Genomic DNA, 23877 nt, shown 5'->3' on the forward strand with positions numbered 1-23877 from the left:
AAAAAAAAGAAAGAAAACTTCAAACCAATGAAAAAAACCTAAGTCTCTATAACGGACTGGAGAGAGAGTTGCCTCTAACAGGAAAAGTCAATTTTCTGCCGAAAAATATACTAGGAAAGACAAATAAATTGTTTCCCCCTCTGTGGAGCTGAGAATAAAACAAGGGATGGCGCCATGGAAAAAGCAGAACTGGGTGGGCCTGTGCGCTCACCACTGATGTGAGAGCTCTCGAGCCTGCTCCGTGGAGCCATTTTTATAAGCGTAGAGCCTGCGGAAAGCTCCAGTCTGGGCTCCATCACCCATGCGCAAGGACCATTGTATTCTACGTATCCTGTGAAAACCCCTCCTCTAAATGTGGCAAAACGTACAGCCATTTACTCTCTGCACTGAGGAGTAAATCTCCATATACCCAAGCAGGCAGCTTTGAAACATCTTCTATACTACTGAAACCTGTCCTATGCTAGAAACATAAAATACACTTTGTAAAACAGAAGGGAACCAGGCTTCAGCATTGTTTGCAGCTGGCATGGACAGTGCTAAAATGTTCCTCATTATATATATATTATATATATATATATATATATTACATTGCACAGAATCAACTTTTCAAGTCCTGTAAATACATTTCAAAAAGTAAAAAAAAGCAGTCACTTGCATTTCTTTGTTACTTGTACCTAATTTATGGTAACAGAAGCCGTTAACATTTAACTGCAGGGTGGCTTTTTTGTAGTAATAAGGTATTAAGTGGTGTTTTAATTAAACAAGTGATTTTTAAAATATAATTTAGAAATAATAGATTGTTTTACCATCTGCAGTCTGACTGATGGCATTCGATTAAGAGGCTGTCCCACTGGGCTGAAACTACCTGTGGAAAACAAAGACATTTTACGTGTTATTCTCCATCTTCCCAATAACCACTGTATTGCAGAAGGGATCTTCATTTTCAATTATTTTATTTTTTCCTGGGAATTTCAATATTATAACTAAAAAAATCAGCGAAAAAAGACTTTTCTCCTGGGCGTTATTAAAAATGTAATTTTTTCCACCGATTCTTTTTTTTATTATAATATTAAGATCTCTAGGAAAAATAAAAAAATAAAACTGAAAAAGCAGGTCCTTAATGGTATACCGATATAACTCAGAAAGTAATGAGAAGAGATACCTGAGTACCATCACACAGCAGCAACTCTCAAAAGGTAAGGAAAGAATGAACCTGCCCTGTGGTCAGCTGATCCAATACAGCCAACCAGTCACTTGACTGAATGCTACAATTCAGCTATTCCCAAAAACTGACCCCATTATTCTGACTAAACTGCTTTCCTGGTTATCAATTTGAATTTCTGAGTGGCGAACACAGGGATCTGAAAGAGAACATTTACAAGGCTTCCTTATTTTATCAGTAAGACAAAGTCATTCCAATATCTCTCTCTCTATCTGACTATTTGCTGTTTATTCCATTCTGCGAGTACACATTTCACTTGAAATAATACTGATTATATAGCTCTATTTTAAAAACATGCATGGCATTCATTTAAAAATGACAAGAACAGACTTTCCTCAGGTATAATAGATTCGTCAGTATTTTTTAAATCACTTTCCTGCACTGCATTCCTTGTAAAGAAAGATTCAATTATTATAACTATAAATGTGTACATGAAGTAAATTAGTGATTTCTATTTTCCCTCAGTTTGCTAATCTTTGAAACAGGAGTGATGAGCCGACCAGCTCACACAGTCAAACTCCTGGAAATGGGGGAAGCGATGATCAGCCAGAATAGAAGAGGGCGCTCTGGGGGGCAGTTTTAGAGGAGAAAAAGCAGGAATATGAAACGTCTCTTTTAGAGAGGATGACTTGGAGAACAGAAGCTCTCTGAGAAATGGAGTCTAGAGAGGCTACACCCAAAGGCGCGTGAGGGGAAAAGTCCAATCAGGAAGAGTAGGGAGAGGAGGACAGGCTGGGTTACATGGAATCTGGATCTGCCTCTGCAAAAGGAGAGAGTCGCAGGACAGGGAGGAACTGCAGCCTTATGTGGTATTCGCTCTCCAAGAAGTGGAACACTAACTGGAGTAGACTGAGAAAGCCTGGCAGACTGACAGTAATGACAGCAGGCAAAGACCAAAAATGGCCCATCCAGTCTGCTCAGTTGAGATCCATCCTTTCTTGGTAGATGTGCATATAAAATTTCCAAATACAACCCGACACCAACTCCCCCCTTACTTCATCTCTGCCCCAAACATGCCAAAAGTCACCACAGTGATGGCTCCCCATGCTTTCTTGGAGCCCCGATGCAATTCGTTCACTGTTGTTCAGGGTTGTCACTGCCGTCCTCTGCTAACAGACAGGTACCGGTTCCACCACACCTACTGTAAGAAGGGCGGAGAGATCTGCCTGAAAAGAGCGACAAGGTGGGCAGAGGAACCCCACAATGGACACGGGGAAGAGGTCTCCGGGAGCCTGCTGAAGTGCAGAAGGTACCTGTGGCAGACAATTCAGAGGACCCAGCGGTCCAATGTCAACACTTCCCAGTGGCAGGCAAACTGCAGGAGTCTGCCATTAGGGGTATGGCTGACTGACTGCTGCTCCCTCATCGCCAGTCAAAAGCCTGTAGTCGGGGCTGGCTGGGGTGCTGGTTAGGGCCTTGGTGCTTACTGCTGGCGAGGACGGCCCCTGGACACAGTACATGCAGGACAAGCCCAGGTGGCCGGAGGGTAATATTTCCTCTGCCGGTAAAAGGGCTTCTGAGAGCCCGGCCTGGAATGCTTTCTGGCCGATGACGGGCCTTCTGAGGCACTGGCAGACAGTTGTTGAAGGGTATCATGGTGGCCCTTCACCTGAACAGGGGAGGTCGGCCAACCTATCCTGGACTTCCGGTCAGAGGCTCGGAGCCACGCCATCCTCCTGGCGCCAATGCTCACGGTAGCCAAGTCGGCCGCAGTTTTGAAAACATTGTACGTGGAATGTACCTCATGTTTCCCGGCCTTAAGACCCAAGAGAACAATAGCCTAGAGAGCCTCCTGCTGTTGCTAGGGGAGGCCCTCCACGAAAACCTGGACTCACTTCCAGAGATTTCGATTGTACTAGGTCATATAGAGCTGGCAGGCAATGATGCGAGCCACCAACATGGTGCCTTGGAAGATCTTTCTGCCTAGGGCATCTAGCTCTTTATGCTCACGACCCCGAGGAGCAGAGGCATGGGTGCGGGAGTCTGCAGGGGACAGTCTTATGATCCTCCTGGCTTCGCATCTACTGTTGGCAACAATGGTTCAGTCTCGCTGATCATTTTTTAATCTTTGGCCCAGGTTTATTTATTTATTTGTTTTTATATACCGACATTCATTGGGGAATATCACATCGGTTTACATTATAACTCGTGAATAATATGACTAAGATGTCATATTATTGTTACATTATAACATTACAACATTATAACAGGGAAAAAGAGTAACTTAGTTAGAGAACTTTAGACTGAGTGGCGAACATCCACTGTGGTGGCATAACATCTTAGTAGTAGCATGTATCCAGAAACTTAGAAAACAAGATGGAATTTGAGTCTGACAAAGGAAGCTACGTGGTGAGATTAAAAACTAAGTTGAAGATCTACAGGGTGATAGTATATATTTTAGTTTTTTTTTCTCTATACCGGCATTCGTGATTAAAAATCACATCATGCCGGTTTACATATAACAAGGGGGTGTGAACAATAAAACGAAACATTAACAAGTGCAAAGAGTTCATTAAGTTACATTACAACAAGGTAAATATAACTGGGGAGAGGATTAGAGTAAGAATTAGAGTAAGATAACTGAGCAGTTAGGATTAACTATTTACATTATAGTAGAACTATGGAGGTGGTGCTTAAGTCGAGAGGATGAGAGGTTAGTTCATGTAGATCTGCAAAGAGACAATGGATGTTATGGGCGGAGCTGATTGGAGCTTAGTATGTGGTGATTTAACATACAGGTTGGTAGGCTTTTTGGAATAATCAAGTTTTCATGTACTTTTTGAATGACTGGGTAGAGGGTTCCAGTCTGAGTTGAGTGGGAAGTTTGTTCCATAGGAAGGGGCCCACTATTGAGATGGCGCGTTCTCTGGTTGTGGTGAGGTGGGCGAGTTTTGTGGAGAGTTTGGATAAACTGTGGGCCCCGCAATTTAATTTTGCATTCATTGGGTGGGAGAGGGATTTGGCAGCTAGATTTTGGACTGCTTTGGCAGTATCTATATTTGACCCCCTAAGTTAGACATCTAGTGCTGGAAATCATCACGTTCCCTAAATTTAGGCACCTTCAAAGTGGATGGGGAAAGGGGCGAGGTCAGTACCAGGTACTTAATTTCTTTCTCCAAATCAGACTCTGTTCCTTTTCACATCCATTTTGAAGGTGCCTAAATTTAGGGTTCATTGTGATTTTAGGGAGCTAAATTTAGTTGCTCAGAGATGTCCAAATTTTAAATTAAAAAATCTAAGCACCTAACTCTTAGGAACCTAGACCTTTTTAATATTGGCCTCTTTGTATCTATCGCATCTATGCTTGAATTTTGCCCATGTTTTGACTTCCATTATCTCTGCTGGAAATTTGTTCCAGGTGCCTCTCAGTGAAAAAGTATTTTCTCACATTTCTTTTGAGCATCTTCCCTTTAGAGTCATATGATGACCCCATGACATGGAGCTTTTTGTTCCATGAAAAATGTTACCTTCTGGTACTTACTATATTGAAGCCTGCTAGATATTTGAATATTTGTATTGTAACTCCTTTCTTCCAGAGAACACACCTTTACCTCTTTCAGTGTATATATGGTTTATAGTGCAGGCTATGCATCTCTTTGCTGGCCCTTCTTTGAAATGCACCTATCTTGTCAATGTCCTTTTATTGATGTTGTATTAATTAAATGGCAGCGTTTCTCTGAAATTTGATCCAAAACAAGAAGTATACCCTTAGACCGATGAGCCACTGAATAGAGTTGTAAGAAACATAGAAACATAGAAATGACGGCAGAAGAAGACCAAATGGCCCATCTAGTCTGCCCAGCAAGCTTCACACATATTTTCTCTCATACTTATCTGTTTCTCTTAGCTCTTGGTTCGATTTCCCTTCCACCCCCACCTTTAATGTAGAGAGCAGTGATGGAGCTGCATCCAAGTGAAATATCTAGCTTGATTCGTTAGGGGTAGTAGCCGCCGCAATAAGCAAGCTGCACCCATGCTTATTTGTTTTACCCAGACTATGTTATTAGCCCTTATTGGTTGTTTTTCTTCTCCCCTGCCGTTGAAGCAGGGAGCTATGCTGGATATGCGTGACGTATAAGTCTTCTCCCATGCCGTTGAAGCAGAGAGCCATGCTGGATGTGCATCGAAATTGAAGTATCAGGCACATTTGGTTTGGGGTAGTAACCGCCGTAACAAGCCAGCTACTCCCCGCTTTGTGAGTGCGAACCCTCTTTTCTTCTCCCCTGCCGTTGAATCAGAGAACTTTGCTGTATATGCATTGAAAGTGAAGTATCAGGCTTATTTGATTTGGGGTAGTAAGGGTTCCACTCCACCTGTACCCTCTGCTCAAACCAGGAACCTCAAGATTTGAGCTGCAAACTTCCAGCTCTAAAACTTAGGGTCTCTACAACTGAGCTAAAGGAGCAGAACTAACACAAGTTTAAAATTTTGACCCATTAAAAAGCTGGTGCTATCATCTTACAGCACAGCTGAAGTAAGTGTACCCAGATGATGGTCTAAAACAGGGGTCGGGAACCTTTATGGCTGAGAGAGCCATGAAAGCCACATATTTTAAAATGTAATTCCGTGAGAGCCATACAAGACCTACCAAAATAATTTACTACAACCCCCTACTCTCCTGATGCCCCCCAAGACCGCCAAAATTAATTTACTACAATCCCCTACCCTCCTGACCCCCCCCCACAGACCTGCCAAAAGTCCCTGGTGGTCCAGCGGGGGTCCAGGGCTCGCAGACAAATCTTTAATAAAAAAGTAAAAATCTAACAAAACCCCCCACCCTCCTGATGCCCCCCAATACCGCCAAAATTAATTTACTACAATCCCCCACCCTCCTGACCCCCCCAAGACCTGCCAAAAGTCCCTGGTGGTCCAGCGGGGGTCCGGGAGCGATCTCCTGGACTTGGGCTGTCGGCTGCCAATAGTCAAAATGGCGCCGATGGCCCTTTGCCCTCACTATGTCACTGGGGTCGACCAATGGCAGCGGTAGCCCCTGTGACATAGTAAGGGCAAAGGGCCATCGACGCCATTTTGATTACTGGCAGCCGACGGCACTTTGCCCTTACTATGTCACAGGGGCTACCGCTGCCATTGGTCGACCCCAGTGACATAGTGAGGGCAAAGGGCCGTCGGCGCCATTTTGACTACTGGCAGCCGATGGCACTTTGCCCTTACTATGTCACAGGGGCTACCGCCGCCATTGGTCGACCCCAGTGACATAGTGAGGGCAAAGGGCCGTCGGCGCCATTTTGACTACTGGCAGCCGACAGCCCAAGTCCAGGAGATCGCTCCTAGATCGCTCCTGGACCCCCGCTGGACCACCAGGGACTTTTGGCAGGTCTTGGGGGGGGGGGGGTCAGGAGGGTGGGGGGTTGTAGTAAATTAATTTTGGAGGTCTTGGGGGGCATCAGGAGGGGGGGGGGTTTATTAGATTTTTACTTTTTTATTAAAGATTTGTCTGCGAGCCAGATGCAGCCATCAAGAGAGCCACATCTGGCTCGCGAGCCATTGGTTCCCGACCCCTGGTCTAAAATGTACATAATACACAATCCATTCAACGAAAATGACCAGTCACTACATGCAGCATTTTGTCAATTTCTATATTTCTCATCACTTTTTCTATGCTTTGAATGTTGACTAAAACCAAAAATGAATAGTAAGCCTTCCAAACTCAAAGACCTTAAAGAGAACACATATGATCTTCAAGGAAAGGTTTCCAGCAAACCCACATACAATATTCTGGAAATTGCAAATCAGTTTTCTCTTTCATATCATAACTGTGACCAAAATAGCCACTGTTTGCATCTGGGTCTAATTTTATTCTTGATTTAGCACTATCAGCAAGTGCAGTGACGACAATCATTTCCAGAAAACAATACCAGGAAAATCAATTACATCATCCTAAAAATCTGCATCAAGTATACATGTCTAAAAAAATGCAAAAGTGATAAGAAATGTGAAAACCTTTATAGGCTCTGTTTGCACTTAAGAACATAAGAAATTGCCATGCTGGGTCAGACCAAGGGTCCATCAAGCCCAGCATCCTCTTTCCAACAGAGGCCAAACCAGGCCACAAGAACCTGGCAATTACCCAAACACTAAGAGGATCCCATGCTACTGATGCAATTAATAGCAGTGGCTATTCCCTAAGTAACTTAATTAATAGCAGGTAATGGGCTTCTCCTCCAAGAACTTATCCAATCCTATTTTAAACACAGCTATACTAACTGCACTAACCACATCCTCTGGCAACAAATTCCAGAGCTTAATTTTGCGTTGAGTGAAAAAGAATTTTCTCCGATTAGTCTTAAATGTGCTACTTGCTAACTTCATGGAATGCCCCCTAGTCCTTCTATTATTCAAAAGTGTAAATAACCTGGAAAGTGGAAAGTGTTGAAGTCTACATTAGGACCTGAGGTTCTACAGTGTGAGACTACTGTTCTTGCAACAAAACAAACAGTACCCTCTCTACCAAGTGTACCTCCATGCTGCAGGTCATTTATTCTCATGTCATCATACAGCTTTTATATATGATACAAGATGGGAAGTCTGGCAAAACGAATTCATTAATTTAAACAATTATAATGATAAAACTACATTTATTAGGAAGAGTTCCGGCACCAGAAACCGGTTCTGATTCCATGTTTCTGACCGATACACTCATGAAACTTACAAATTGGAGGTGCAATGGAATTCACTGGCTTCCAAAGGGTAACCCAATGTTGTAAATCAGACAGTGTTGCTGTCCTATTCTAGTCATTTGTTTCATGCCATTCTGTTTTTAATCAGAATAAATTATATGCAAAATGAACATGGACAGAATCAGTGCCAACAAATATTTATTTATTTTATTTAAAGGTTTTTATATACCGATAACCGTTTGCACAACGTGTCGGTTTACAATTAACGTATAACAAAGATATAGAAGTTACATGGAACAATTTGGTTACATGGTATAGTAAGGTATGCAGAGATGCCATGCTTTAAGTTAGTGCCTGTGGTCACCAATTAATGCCACTTATTGCCTAGTTTCCTGAAAGGAAAAACATTCTCTACTATCTAATGATATACTTATTACATTAAAATGGATTTTATAAGATACGCGCGTAGCCGCGTGTATCTTATAAAATCCGGGGTCGGCGCGCACAAGGGGGTGCACATTTGTGCAACCTGCGCGAGCCGAGCCCAGCGCGCGCTGCCTGTTCCCTCCGAGGCCGCTCCAATTTCGGAGCGGCCTCGGAGGGAACTTTCCTTCGTCCTCCCTTCCCCTACCTAACCCACCCCCCCCTGGCCCTATCTAAACCCCCCCTACCTTTGTCGGCCGGCAGCCCCGCTCTGTCCTCCGGTCCCGGGGGCTGGTCCGGAGGCCTGCGCCACGCCCCCGGGCCTGCCCCCGAAACGCCGCGTCGTTTCGGGAATGCCCCCAGACACGCCCTTCCTGCCCCTTTTTGAAAGCCCCGGGACTTATGCGCGCGCCGGTGGCCTATGCAAAATAGGCGCGCCAGCGCGCGAGGGCCCTGCGCACATAAATCCGGAAGGATTTACGCGCGCAGGCCTTTTAAAATCCGCCCCACAATGAATATTGTCTGTAATTCTATATCCCACTAAAAAATTCATCTGAGAAAGCAGCATCACTCATCTCTGAATAAATGATCACAATAAAAGAAAAACTTGCACAGCTGAAACTCTCCACGAACCTGAAAAAACCCCAAGTTAATTTGATTGAGCCGAAATTCACCAAAATCTATTCCTCTAGGTACTGATCTTGGAAATCACCATTTAATCCCAGCAACTCAAGTAAGAGATCTAGGAGTCCAAATCGATGAAAATTTAACAATGAAAGCCCAATTAGCAAACTGATCAAATCAGGCTTCTACCAGCTGCGAATCTTAGGCTGACTGAAACCTTTACTAAGCACAGTTGATTTCAGAACTATATTACAATCTCTAGTATTCTCTAACCTAGATTACTGTAATTCCCTACTTCTAGGACTTCCAGCTACTCACTTAAAACCACTACAACTACTGCAAAATACCCCAGCCAGACTTTTGACTGGAACAAGGAAATACGACCACATCACCCCAACTCTGATAGCATTGCATTGGCTCCCTGTATAATCAAGATTATTATACAAAGTTCTAACAATAATATTCAACATTAATCCGAACAACGATATGATGAGAACAACATTTAAACCACATATTCCCACACAAATTCTTAGATCCCAGAATAAAGGACTACTAGAAATCCCAACCATAAGAAATTCTCATCTCTCACAAACTAGAGACCGAGCGATATCAATTGCTGGCCCAAAGCTATGGAACTCAATGCCAGAGAATCTTCGAACAATAAGACATGTAAGAAAGACCTGAAAACTTGGCCATTCACTAACGCTTACTGTTTGACCGAAATTGTCCTATAATCTAGCTCTGATTGCACGTTGTGTGTCTGCCTTTGAAGTACACCCTTAGCTTTAGAACGATGACCCTGCTCACCGACGTGCTTGCCCATTTTTGTAATTCATCTTATGGTTGTGAGTGTCAACCCTATACACCGTTGTAAACTAGTGATTCTCTCACATGGAACCACGGTATCTAAAACACTCAAAGAAAGAAAGATATAGCCATGTAGCAAAAAAGGAACCTGGGTAACATAAAATGTTCATACATTTCTTTCTTATTTGAAGTCATTGCCTGAAATCTGGCATCTGAGGCTGTGATCGATCTGTCAAGCATAAAAAGGACATGCCTCTCCGCATGTCCACATTGAGCACAATGTAAAGAGGTTTTTTCCAGTGTTTGAGGTAATGTGAATATTTTCAGGTCACCATTTCCTTTTTTCCTAAATTGATAACTTAAAAAAAGGATGCTCACTGAAAATGTATCTTTAATAAACGATACTCCAAAATACTGTATGTCTACTGCTAATTTTTCAAAAATTATTTGCATGAAAGGAAAATATGAAAAGTACCGGAACAGTTGCTTCACCGAAAAGTCTGGAAACAAACTTCCCACATCCTTTATTAATGTCAAAATCTCAAGTCACTATTTTTTTAAACTAAACCTGTCTAACCGGTTTTTCCAATTTTAGGAACTGTAGTGGCTGAAAAGAATCCAAGTCTTCTTACAAGGGAACAACTCATAGGTTTCTTCTTTTTGTTTTCTAACTATTTTGGAGATGGAAGTGCCTCCAGCACAAAAGCGTGGGCTCCCTTCTGAACCACCCAAACCCATGTATGGTATATTACAAGGATGTGCTCCCCCAGAATATCCTCCAGGCACTGACTCAGGGATTTAAGTTTGTTGTCAGTGGGGGAGGGGGGTATCCAAACACTCCCTTCATTCTGGCATGCAAATTTCTCACACAAAAGTAGTATGTGTGTCCTTCTGGCAAAGAACAAGCTCAGCTGCTGATCTAAGTCTCAAATCCTCACTCTGACAAGAAAAACATTTTGGTCATACTGTAAAAAAAAAAAAAAAAAAAAAAAAGACCTCCAGTGACAGCTCTTTCCAGTTAGCAAAGGATTCATAAGTAGCCTTATTAAATACCACAGTAAGTAATCTTATCTTTGTTTCAGGGCTTCAATGAGATCTTTATCTGCTTACTTCAGCCAAAATCATTTTGCCCTCCAGATAGCAAATACTAATTGTTTCTATAGCACTACTGACATATGCAAGAAAGAGTACCTATTCCATAAAGCTTACTCTCTTTATTCCCACACAATTCGATTCTTATCTGTGCCGTTCTCCTCCAGCCCCAGTTCCAGACTCTTGTATCCACTTATCCGTACAATATTCATGAATTGGTGCCCCATACCCTCTCCTCAGGCCATATTTAACCTCTATCTTTTTCAGTCTGCTTTAATGCCACTGAGGCTTCTTGCAACCTTAGGCGAGTCAATTTTGTAAACATTCTTTGATTCTCAGTTTGTTTTGGGAAATATATATTTTGCTGTTTTGTACAGTAGGGGAGGAAAGGGTTTTTATTTTTTTATTTTTCTGGTGTTGCACCACATGCAAAGTTTAGATTCTTGGGATTTTTCGTTCAAGGTCTGCACATTTCTATTTCTAGTTTGCGTATCAAATTTCTAACCAGGTTAGACAGATACTTTTTAAACTGCGGCGACTGCAGAGAGTGTGACATTCCCGTTTTGCGGGTGGGCCCCTCACTCACCCCAATGCCAGCCTCTTGGAAGCACGACAGGATGCCGCCGCTGCGCGGGCAGGCAGCGCTGGCTCCTGCAGCCCCCTGATGCTCCCTTAGGCGTGAGCGCCAAACTCAGGCAGACTTAAAGGGGCCACGGTGCCTCCTGATATCATCACATGCTTAGCCCTATAAAGGGCTCTCACTGCCTCGGCCACAGGTCCAAATACGTTGTAGTGCATGATGCTTTTGCCCAGCCTATTCCTGCCTTTGTCTGCCAGCTTGTTCTACATAGGCAGAGGAACGTAAACAGAAAAGAAAAAGTGATATTCATTTGGAATGCTGTGCATAGTTCTGAAGACCGCACCTTCAAAAGATATAAATCGGTTGGAATCAGTCCAGAGAGAGTGACTACAAAAATGGTCGGTGGTCTTCCTTCTAAATGCGTATACCCCAGAGGAAAGGCGGGATAGGGGAGATGTGATAAAAATATTTATTTTATTTATTTATCGAGTTTTATATACTGTCGTTCGGTTTCGCCATCATAACGGTTTACAAAGGATCGATTTCTATAGTCGTACATTTCTACATTCGTACATTTGTTAACTTGGCTTTTTAGACATTCTAGTATTTCTTCTTTCAACGAGTCATTCAGGAATAGGCTGGGCTCTTCTGGTAAAGTCTTTAGCATAGTGTCATTAGGAGATTTGGTAGGCTTTTGTAAACATCCAGGTTTTTAAATTCTGTTGTGTTCTCAGTTCAGTTGGGAGGGAGTTCCAAAGCTTAGGGCTTCCTAGGGATATAGCTCTCTTCCGAGTTGTGGTAAGTTTGTGACGGATTGGTGGGATTTTTAGTAGGCCTTTGTTCGCTGATCGTAGATTTCTATTTGGTGAGTGTAGTTTTATGAATGCACTGAGCCAATTTGTTTGTTTTTCATAAATTATTTTGTGAATTATGGATAGTATTTTGTAGTCAGTCCTGTATTTTATTGGCAGCCAGTGTAATGAAATGAGGGTTGGAGTGTTAGGATCGAATTTTCTTGTTCCTGTGAGAATTCTGGTGGCTGTATTTTGTAGGATTTGTAGAGGTCGGATGGTGGTGAGAGGTACGTTGAATAACAGAGAGTTGCAGTAATCCAGGTTGGAGAAAATGAATAGTTGGAGTACTGATCTGAAGTCATTGTGTGATAGGAATGGTTTTAAGTGTCGTAGTGTTAGGGAGTTTGTGATATCCGTCTTTGATTTTTGCAGATATGTGGTTCTTGTAGGATAGTTCTTTATCAATTATGACTCCAAGGTTGCGTGTGTGGGTGACAGGCGAGATTGCTGTGTTATGATTCAATATGTTGAGCGGTGGCATGTGCGTAGAATTGTTTATTCTGTCCATCATGATTATTTCGGTCTTATCAATGTTTCGGATGAGTCTCACGTTATTTAGCAATTGTTTTATTTTTGTGAGGTAGTTGGCTGTTTTCTTGTAGGTGTCTTCTAGAGAGTTGTGTATTGGAATAAGTATTTGGATGTCATCGGCATATATGAAGTGATTCAGTTTAAGGTTTGCGAGGAAGTGGCATATCGGGAGAAGATAAATGTTGAATAGTGTCGCAGATAGTGCAGAACCTTGTGGAACTCCTGTGTCAAGGTTTATTTTAGGTACCTCCAAGGTTTCCATGCAAAAGGAGGCTTCAGAATGAGAGGTCATGGGATGAGGGTGAAAGGGAGTGGAATCCAGAGTAAGATTAGTGGATGCAGGGAATGCCTCCCTGTGGAAGTTGTGGAGACAAGGACAGTATTAGAATTCAAAAAAAGCATAGGATAAACGCAGAGGATTTCTGAGGGAGTGGTAGGGATTGGAGTGGATCAACAGACTAGATAGGCTGTATCAGTTTCTCCTACCATTCTGTTTCTCTGTTTGTGTTCTGCATGTGACTTAGCTGGGTATCCCCAGCCTTGGAAGATTTGAACACAGGGGCAGGAGGGAACTGGGGAGGTCTAGCCAGGTAAGTCTGGGTCTCAGGCTGGATTATGTTTGTGGATCAGAATTGGGGGCCAAAGGAGTCAGAGGAGACCTAGCCGGACAGGCCAAGGTCCTGGGTAAATTGTAGCAGGGCAGAAGGGTGCTTGAAGGCCTGTTTTTTTGTTTTGTTTTGTTTTTGGGGGTTTTCCCAGTTTAATGTTTTATTTGGCTCAGTAAATGAACTGAAAAACTCCCTGAAACAATAAAAATTAACAAAAACATTGTTGCTGCACATCCCTAGTATTTGTAATGCTGTCTTTTCATAGGTAGGATTTTTTTTTTTTACTGTTTGAGTCATAGGAATTAGTTAGTGCTATTTGGGTATGGCAGGTTTGATACACATGCGCTATTTTGTTTTTGTAGAGTGTTGTTATGTTGCAGAGTGCCTGGTAGTAGAGGCAGTCATGTCATTATTACTGAGATGACCCCAGAACTTGACTCTTCTTTTTTGCATGGTGAATAGTAAGGGGAAGCACCGAGGTTCTGCTTTTCCCCTCTTATTAGAGGTGTTTTTGTGGTAGGAGAGTTACTGCAGAACTGGAGATATAAGGGTTTCTATTGGAGCTCTATTCCATTCTGTATACGTTTGTGGATAATGAGACCCCAGACCTCATTCCAAAATAAGAGGATAGGTTGAATGATGCTATCAAATAATTTAAATAGTAGTTTTACTGTGCAGTTTTAACTAGCCAGAGGTTTCTTTACTGCATATAGGTCTTTTTCTTTTGCATCATTATAACCAATTTTAAACTCCCAGATGCACTTAGTGTCAGGTCAAGTATGCGCCACGGATGCCCTTCTCTTCCCGCCCACAGACATGTCCACAAATATTTATTCACCTAAGTACATACAAATGATTTTGCCTGCCTCTGGTAGTCCTCTGACATAAATATATAAACCAGCTTCAGAAAGGAATTACAATTCAAGCCAGAGAGCTGCCCTAGCTAGGCAGCTCCTATTCTTTCTATGGGAATGATTTTGACAATTTTAAAATTCTTTTACACTTGGGGAAAAAAAAGAGAGCTAGTTGCAACAAACCATCCTTTTTTACTCTGTCGCAAAGGCCAGAGGCAGACAGTTTTAGTTCACAACACTAAGCACAGGTTTTCAGGATAATCAAAAATATTTTGAGTTCAATACTTTGTATTCATTTTTAGTTATATTAAGTCTTACAACATCCTGAAACACTGGCACACTCAGTAAAAGATAAAACAAAATCACAAGGTACCAATGAAGTACGTAACAGGACCTGCCAAGGCAAGACCAAAAGAGTGGCGACAAAATATATTAACTGAGAATATTCCACTTTAAAAAAGAAAAATTAGAACATTTATTATTCAGGGACCATGTTAGGCTGTTTCTTTATTCTTCCATAAATATAAAACAAATTCCTTACGATCCGAGTACTCCACTTTTAAAAGGGCAGAGCAATTTAAACTATACTCAAATAGACAGAACTCATTATAAAGCCAAAACTGTCTTCTCTCTTACTTATGTTACTCTGGAGACACCTGGAAACAAGCAGACCTTTGTATCCAGAAATGTCGTCCTCAACGTCCACAGGGAAAGCCAACATAACTATTAGTCTCCTTCCAGAAGCTACAACAAGATCGGAAGTTTCCAAAAGTAAATAGTATTAACCACTGACACAATCAATGTCCTTTTCTGAGAAGCTTCTTCAGGGAGAAAAGAAATATTCATTATGAAGGGTAAGGATTCTTTAGGAATTTGAAGGGATCCAAGTATCAACGTTTAGAACATTTCAGGTGGTGCCAACTATACTACCATTCTCAAATGTTTCCCTTTGACAGCATTTTCCAGTCTTTCAATGTTATTCCTAATCCCAATGTTATCTGTAATCAATACAGAATTCATTTCCTTAACCAAATCGCTCTTAGTTGTCAACTGTTGACCTTCTGCTTGAACACAGACAGGTCAATACAGAAATAAACACGGGAGAGCAGGCGCTCAACAAGGCGCGCGATTCAGTATTTAAATGAGGGGTCGCGCTAATAAGGAGGTGCTAGGGACAATAGCGTGTCCCTAGCGCCTCCTTATTAGCAGTAGAGGTGGGTGTCAGATGGTCAGGACAATCAACGCTCAATTTTACCGGCATCAGTTTCCAAACCCGCTGACAGCCACAGGTTAGGAAAACGGACGCCGGTAAAATTGAGCGTCCATTTTGCTACGCGCTGACCGGTGAGCAGATTTTTTTTAACTTTTTTTTTTTGGTTCCTCTGACTTAATTTCACTAGGATATTAAGTCGGAGGGTGTACAGAAAAGCAGTATTTTCTGCTTTTCTGTACACTTTTTTCGGGTTACTCAGAAATTAACAGGGCAGGCATTAATTTCTGAGCATAAAATGTGCTTGGCCGCACATTTTACTTTCAGTATCCCAGAGACTAACTAATAGCCTCATCAAAATGCATTTGCATGTGATGAGTGCTATTTTTTTTCGGAGGGGGGGTGGCCACGCGTTTTTTCGACACACTAAACCCCTTACTGTATAAGGGGTAACAGATGCACGTCGAAAATGCACGGCCAATAGCATGCTAAATGGTACGCTAGGCTGAGTGCACCACACTGTATCGGCCTGAGGGAGGGTAATTTTCAATAGGATGCATAAGTCAGGTAGTCTAAAATTAAGGCTGTATTTTATAAATTGTGCGGTAGCAGTTGCACAGTTTATCTCCACTCTGAAAGTACACATATAAGTTTCAGTATATGTACAGTTTTTGATGCAGGGTTGGCATAGTTTGTGCAGCTAACTTATAAAAGTATGCATATATATATTTCACATGGGAAATAAGTGTAAGCTGTGAATATAATAACCCTCAGTAAATACGCAGAGGTAGGTCTAGTATGCGCATACTTCACTTAGGAAAATACTTATTTGCGCATCTACATTTAATCAGCAGTTTGCCAGCACCTCCACTAGTTCACTCAGACCCCTCACCACTTAACCCAGACCCACCTACCAAAAAATTCAGACAAAAGACAAGTGCATGATTCAAATAGCAGGTGTAAAAGTACATGTGTAATGCTTACAAAATATTTGGGTGTAGACTTCCAAACCCAACCCGGAATATTGTCAAAATGCTCTTTTTTTTTTTTTTTTTTTTTTACTTACATAGAAGTGTTTGCGACTTCAGACCTTCTGAAAATTCACTTTACCACTTCTGAAAATTCGCTTTACCATGCACAAGGCTACATACGTGCATATTTCCCAGTTTTACACACACAAACCCCATGTATCTGTTGGAAAATTGACCCCTAAGGGTGTAATCTTTATTTATTTATTTATTTATTTATTTAGAAACTTTTATATACCGGTATTTGTGGGGACATCATACCGGTTCACATAGTAACTGAAAAGATTGGAAAATACATTGCAACAGGGGAATGTAACTGGGCGGGGGGAAGAACAGAAAGGCAGTAGGAAGGATAGGAGAACAAGAAGGTAATAACCAAAACAATTTACAATGAAAGTCTCCTTAATCTTAAAACAGTCTCCTTAATCTTAAAACAGTCTCCTTAATCTTAAAACAGCCCGCATAAGAAAATATGTATACACACACTTAGGGCCAGATTTTAAATATTATGCGCGGGCGTAGATTTGTTCATGCAACCCAGTGCGAACAAATCTACGCCTGATTTTATAACATGCGCGTGCTGCCGGTTGCCGGCACGCCATGCCCCAGCACAGGCTGCTGTGCCGGAGCACTTGACCCCGCCCCTGGACGCTGCCACGCCCCAAGCTGCAGCCACGCCCCCGAACCGCCCCTTTTTGCAAGCCCCGGAACATACGCACATCCTGGGGCTTGCACACGCCGCCGAGCCTATGCAAAATAGGCTCGGCGCGTGCAGGGGCAGATTTTCTCAGGTTACGCGCGTAGCCTTTGAAAATCTGCCCCTTAAGTTCCATCAGTTTTCAAAGTGGATTAGGTCTGCACAGACCCTCTTTGCAGATTATTCCATCAATCTACCAGCACAAGTTACACCTGCTAAAACATCCGCACAAATTGTCCCTAAAAAGTTACGTGCACTTTTTAAACTTCAAACCCTTCCACAACACTATCCCTAGGAATACCTCCACTCAGTCTGGGTAAACATCTGTGCAATGAAATATGGGCATAAGAATCCTTGTACATTGGGTAGGCAATTTCGGGAAGGCCCTTTCTGTGCCTAAAATACTATTTTACAGGCAGAAGTCCCTTTACAAATTATCCTCATTAAGGGTAATTTTCAAAGCCATGGAAATGGGCTTTTTGAAAATTGCCCTGAGTGTGGGTAACGTTACATGCATAGTGGCACTACACATCGAGCTTTACTCGCTCTGTGAAAGGGCATTTCTGGGGGGGAGGGGAGGAAGAGTTGGGACGTGGCTTGCACTTATGTGCATACTTTTGAATTTTCTCAATTATATGTGTGTATTTTCTCGAAAAAAACTACTTGCAAAATTTATCAGGTGAAAATGCGTGTAGGTACCTTTACTGGGATAACTTTCAAAGTGAAAGTAGTGTACATAGTTTCGTTTTGAAAACTGGTGCCCTCTGAACCAATGTGGACAGTTACCAATTTACCCCTAAGGGGCAACTTCCCCAGTGCAGACAGACATACATTTTAAGATCAGATCAGTTTTCAGTGGACTGTTTGCTTTCCAAAATCCTTGCCAAATCTGTTATAGAATAGCTTCCAGATTCTGCTGAGAAATTTCAAATGCTGCAAACCATGTTGGACAGTAGTAAATGCCAATGCCGGGATGAGAAAAGGTCATTGCAACGCACCTCCTGTTAATGAATCTGAGTTGGTATCAAAACTGATTCAACTGTAAGAAAAGAAACATCTATTGAACAGAACGCCTTAGCAGGGGTGAAGGAATCCAGTCTCAGAATCCAGAAGCATATTGGGGCTGCCTGCAATACTCACAGCTTTTGCTGCAGGAGAAAGTGGCCTATTGGTTCGAACATCAGTTCCAATGCAGAACCAAGAGGCGGCTAGAACAAAGCTTACGCTTCCTTTTAGCCATGGGAAAAGCCAGAACAAAGCAGTACTGAGAGCTACTCTGCAGGTCAAAGTGGGTGGGGGAGAAGAGTTAATCAGTCACCATCTTGCCTTTTCCAAATAACCAAAAATATGCCAGTTAACTGCATTCTTAGACAAAATGAATGCAATTATAACCAATAAATATTTATTGCAGGGATGCTCAAAACCAGCCTTATTTGTGGCACTTGAGGAGGACTGGAGTTGCCATTTCTCACATGCACTGATCAATTAGCAATGATATATGGGCAATATCATCTGGTGGCACCGAACAGACTTGTCTCTCCCTAGCTTTACTAGGCATGTGCAGGAATTCCCATGTGGGCATTGCCTTGTGAGCCTCAGTCGTTTTTTTTGTCTGAGTACAGCATGGTGTGTACTCAATATCACTGTATTTTTTGTTCAATTTTTATTTTTTCTTAAAATCTTCTTTATTTCTCTTCTCAATAGCCTCGCTGCCATAACACCACCAACAGCTACTTAAAAAAAAGTTACTATTTGTCCCCACACACTCAGCAGGGCACATAAAATGGAGGAACTGTGTAAGTTTCTTAGAAGTCGTATTTGGTCTTCCTCTCACAGTGCAACACCTTCTGAATTTCTGAGAAAAGAGTTGAGTGGGAGCTCCTCAGAAACTCTCCCATAGCTATGACAGGTTGAAACCTCGGAGTCGAGTAGTGTTGACCATCCTGCATTGAAGAAGCTGCATCTTGCCATGGAGCCACTGGAGCAGTGAGTCGAAAACCATCAGCCTTTATCACATATGTCGTCCATGCATGTTATATTGGAACTGGTGACACATAGTGCTTCACTGCACGGTGTATTGATGCATGGTGCCCATACTTCATTGATGCACGGAGCTCTGGTGGTATCAACATATGTGCCATCAATACATACTGCTCAGTGCCATCAAAATTAACGTGCTCAAAGCATGGCAAAGTCATGCTGTCGAAGTATGCGATCACAATGATACCAAAGTATCCAGCACTATCAAAGCATAAGTCTTCAGCACTGCCAAAGCTAAAAACCTCAACCTTGACAAACCATTTAATGCATCGAGCCCCAGACTGTGGATATCATGTTGAATTATCGATGTAGTCTTATGCAGGTCATTTGAGATCAGGAGCAGAAGAAAATGCAATACTTCTACCTCTTCCAACCATTAGAGCCCTTACACTAATAAGATTACTAGCAGAAGGCTTATGCTTAAGAGAAGCCAGATCAATATGCTCTCTGGTTCCTCTTACCTTGAATGGGCCTCTCATTTAAGAAAAAGAGAATATCCTAGTTTCCAAAGAAGACGGTCCTCCGCCCACACCAGTTCAGAGGACACAGATACTTGATGAAGTAGCAGAGCTGCTGAAGAATTTCTTTATTTCTTTGGCTAAAGAGAAAGAAGATGTTCTCTATCCTCTCCTCTCCAGTTTTGTTAGCACACTCCCACAGGATAGGGTCCCACTATTCCCAAATGGATGTATCACCTCATTCACTTGCATCAGAGTCCAGAAGTTGTCCACCATGGCTATTCTCTGAGGCGACCGAGGGACCTCCCCGCCATTCACCAACTTCATCACTGGGGTCCTGGATTAGTGTTCCCATGCCCTTGGGTTTGGGATCGACAGGAATACCCTCTGACCTACTATCAGAGCGTCCAGGGCATTTCTTTCCTCTGGAAACCTTTCTTTTTCAAACCTTTTAGATAAATTGGGAAAAATGCTTGGAGTGAATGTGCACAAAGATAAAGATCCTCGGACAGAGGTCTTTGGTCTCCTTCAAATTTTGGACACTCCAGCAGAACCAACAACTATAACAATTCACAATATCCTGCAATAACTGCAAATGAGAGTGTGGGAAACCCCATCTCTTGTGCTTTCACAGCAAAAACGTTACACCTGAAATATAGAATATAAGAATCACCGGGATTTGGACCAGTCCAATTAACTCATCAACCTGTTGTTGTGGAATCTGCCTTGAAAAACCAAAGAAAACAAGAATTTATTCCAATACATCTCCAGGGAAGGATCCCAGGTTGCTTGACAATTTTGGAAAGAAAGTTTTTCAGAGCTTTATACTAAGTGCATGGATTTCTTCTTAACCAATTTTATATGATGCAGTATCTATACACCTGATGCAAAAGCTAAAATGTTTCCTTCATCTGACCGAAGGTAAAATTATTATCCACAACTGCTTCTAGACGCTGAAGACTGCATTCATGATATAGAAAAGGCCAATTGAAGAAGGTAATGTATCTTGATGGCTTCTATCAGAGCTTGACGCATGGTCTGGTTGACAGCAGCAGCATATGCCACGATGTTCATGACAAGTTGGTGCATGTGCCTTGCCTAGGGGAATACCTTTTTAGAGAGAAGCTCAGAGAAACAGTCGCATAGATAAAAAAGCAGAATATAGCAGACCAATCCCTCTCAGAAACAGCAGCAGCATGTGAACGCCGTCAACCTAAAGCTATTCAACAAGTCCAGCCCAAACCTGGGTTTAGTTTTTCATTACTTCAAATGTTCAACAGTTGCCCTCTCCAGTTGGGGGGAGAAGCCAGGCTATTCCAGAGGAGTTGCACAAGATAACCAAGAACCGCTGGATTTTCAAGATCGTGGAACCTTGATACCATTTGTGTTTCACCTGGCTACTTCTCTTCCTCATTGTTTGGCCTTCAATCCAGATCTGTCTCACTTGATACAACTCCATCTGGAAGTAGAATCAAGTCTTCAGCCATGAATAATAGAGCCGGTGGCTGTGCTTCAAATAGACAGGGATACTACTCCCAGTACTTCCTCATTCACAAAAAATCTGGGGGATTGAGATCCATTCTGAATCTGAGAAACCTGAACAAAATCTGCTCCAAGAGAAGTTAAAAATAAATGCCCTCCACACAATTCTACTCTGCATCAAGAAGGGAAAAATGGATGTGTGCCCTTGATCTGAAGGATGCATAGGTCCACATACTCATCTGTTCTACCTACTGGCATTATCTTCACTTCAAGGTGGACTCTTCCCATTATCAATACAGAGTATTCCCTTCGGACTGTCAGCAACTTCAAGAGTCTTCACTAAATGCCTGGCTATAATAACAGCACATTTACAGCGTCAGGGAGTCTAAGTCTTCCCATACTTGGATGATTGGCTAGTCATAGTCAACTCCCAAGGGAGTATAATTTCCCTGCAAAAGTTAATTCAGCTTCTACAGAAGTTGGGATTTCTGGTGAATTTCAGGAAGTTGAATCTAGTGCCAACCCAAAAAATAAAATTTATTGAGGCATGGATAAATGTACTGCAGGAGAGACTTTTTCTTCCATTAGATGAGATTACTCATTTACAAACCACTGGACTCGCAGTGCTCAACAGCCAGAGAAATTCTGGCTGTTTTAGGTCATATGGCGGCATTCATTCACGTAGTTTCACTATCTGCCTCCATGTCCGTCACCTGCAGTGGTGTCTACACTGTTTATGGGACCAGCTAAGTTAACCCTTGACAACTAAAATGCAAGTTTCAAATAACATGAAACCGGAATTATATTGGTGGCTAAACATGTTCTCTCATCAAGTAACCTTAGTGACAGACGCCTCCACAAAAGGTTGGTGCGCCCACACTGGACCTATATGAACCCAAGGAACTTAGTCTCTCAAAGAAAGACATTTTCAGATCAATCTGTTAGAACTGAGAACAATCAGATATGCTATCAACTTTCACGCATCTTCTCCAAGGGAAGAGCATTTGAATTCAAACTGACAACCAAATGGCCATGTTTTATGTGAATAAACATGAATCACTGACTCTCTGCCAAGAAGCAATAAGAATATGAGAATGGGCATGTAAATATCAAGCAGTCCTACAAGCCAATCCCTATCTTCTAGGGATTTCTAACATATTTGTGGATCGTCTGAGCAGAGCTTTCTGTCTGTACAAGTGGTCTCTGCAACAATCAACAGCTGACACACTATTTGACTTATGGGGTCTTCCAATGAATGACCTATTGCGTCAGAACTGAACAGAAAGTTGGAGAAATTCTGCTCACTTCTCCCCAGTGAACTGAGGTTAGCTTGAGATGCTTTCCTGTTCAATTGGAATGCAGATCTCATGTACACTTTTCTACAGATTCCACTGACAGAATAGTACAAAAAGTGCTAAGATCAGGCTTGACTAATTCTTGTAGCTCTAGCATGACTCAGGAAGATTTGGAATGCATGTCTCATATAGCTTTCCAGCAGTTCTCTGATTCATCTGGAAACAGAATAAACATTAACTCAAGAGGAAGAAAGACTATTTAATTTAAATCTCCCATCCCTCAACCTGATGGCTTAGATATTGAATGCTCAGTAATCACAGATCTTTAATAGTATCTTCCAGGAAGCCATCAAATAGGAGAGCCTATGACTTTAAATGGAAATGTTTCTCCATATGGTGTTAACATAATGCCTTTGACCCATTTTCATGTGAACCCAAAAATTTGCTAACCTACTTTCTCTTTCTGATTCAGGCCATGCCACATTCTCAGTAAAAATATATATCAGCACCATAGTGGCTTATCATATTCAAGTTGACAGTAAACCTATCGCAACTTATCCGTTGGTATCAAGATTTATGAAAGGCTTATGGAAAGTTAAACTTCCAATGCCATGAGACCTGAATATTTTTCTGACTCAATTGATGAGGCATTTTGAACTATTAGAATCGGCTTCTCTTAAGTTTCTGACATGGAAAGTAGTATTTCTTGTAGTAGTGACATCAACTAGAAGAGTTAGCGAACTTCAGGCACTAGTTCATTATGCGCCATATATGCAATTCTTCCACAATAGGAAGATGCTCCGCACCCACCCTAAAATTTCTACCATATTAATCAGGCCATTGTATTGCCTACCTTCTTCCTGAAGCCATACACACATGAAGGAGAGAAAGCCCTTCATACTCTAGATTACAAAAGAGCCTTGACCTACTGTAAGAGAACAACTCAGCTGCATTGTCAGGCTTCACAACTCTTTGTATCTTACGATCCTAACAGACTGGGCATAGCAGTCACCAAACATACATTGTCCAGTTGGATAGCAGACTACACTGAGCACTAATACACAGCTGCAAACCTACACATTACAGACTCAGACAAATTCATCAAATTAAAGCTATGGCTTCTTCCATTGTTCATCTGCGAGTGGTACCTATCAAAGACATCTAAAAAGTTGCAACTTGGTTATCAATATACATTTTTATATCCCATTATTGTCTGGATAACCTCTCAAGAAGTGACAGTAAATTCACACAAGCAGTTTTGAGTAGACTGTTCATCCAGTAGTCTACTCTCCATGGTGGGGGGTCCAGGTTACTCACTCAGTGAATGCTGCAATGCAACTTTCAGTTTGGGAATTCCAGTCCTGTTTAACAATGGAAAAAGCAAGTTTGCTCACCGTTAATGGTGTTTTCCATAGATATAATAAAATAGCCAAG

At 42.0% G+C, this 23877-nt stretch overlaps 1 protein-coding gene across 1 annotated transcript in view; it reads right to left on the reverse strand.

Moving 5' to 3' along the window:
• The window catches only part of AHI1 (Abelson helper integration site 1), a 559431-nt gene that overhangs the window by 198048 nt on the left and 337506 nt on the right, over window positions 1-23877 (reverse strand). Inside the window, 1 exon segment of the mRNA XM_029596614.1 lies at window positions 807-865. Within this exon segment, the coding sequence (XP_029452474.1) occupies window positions 807-865 (59 nt within the window).

This window comes from Rhinatrema bivittatum, chromosome 3 (genome assembly GCF_901001135.1).
Source record: "Rhinatrema bivittatum chromosome 3, aRhiBiv1.1, whole genome shotgun sequence".
Taxonomy (NCBI): Eukaryota; Metazoa; Chordata; class Amphibia; order Gymnophiona; family Rhinatrematidae; genus Rhinatrema; species Rhinatrema bivittatum.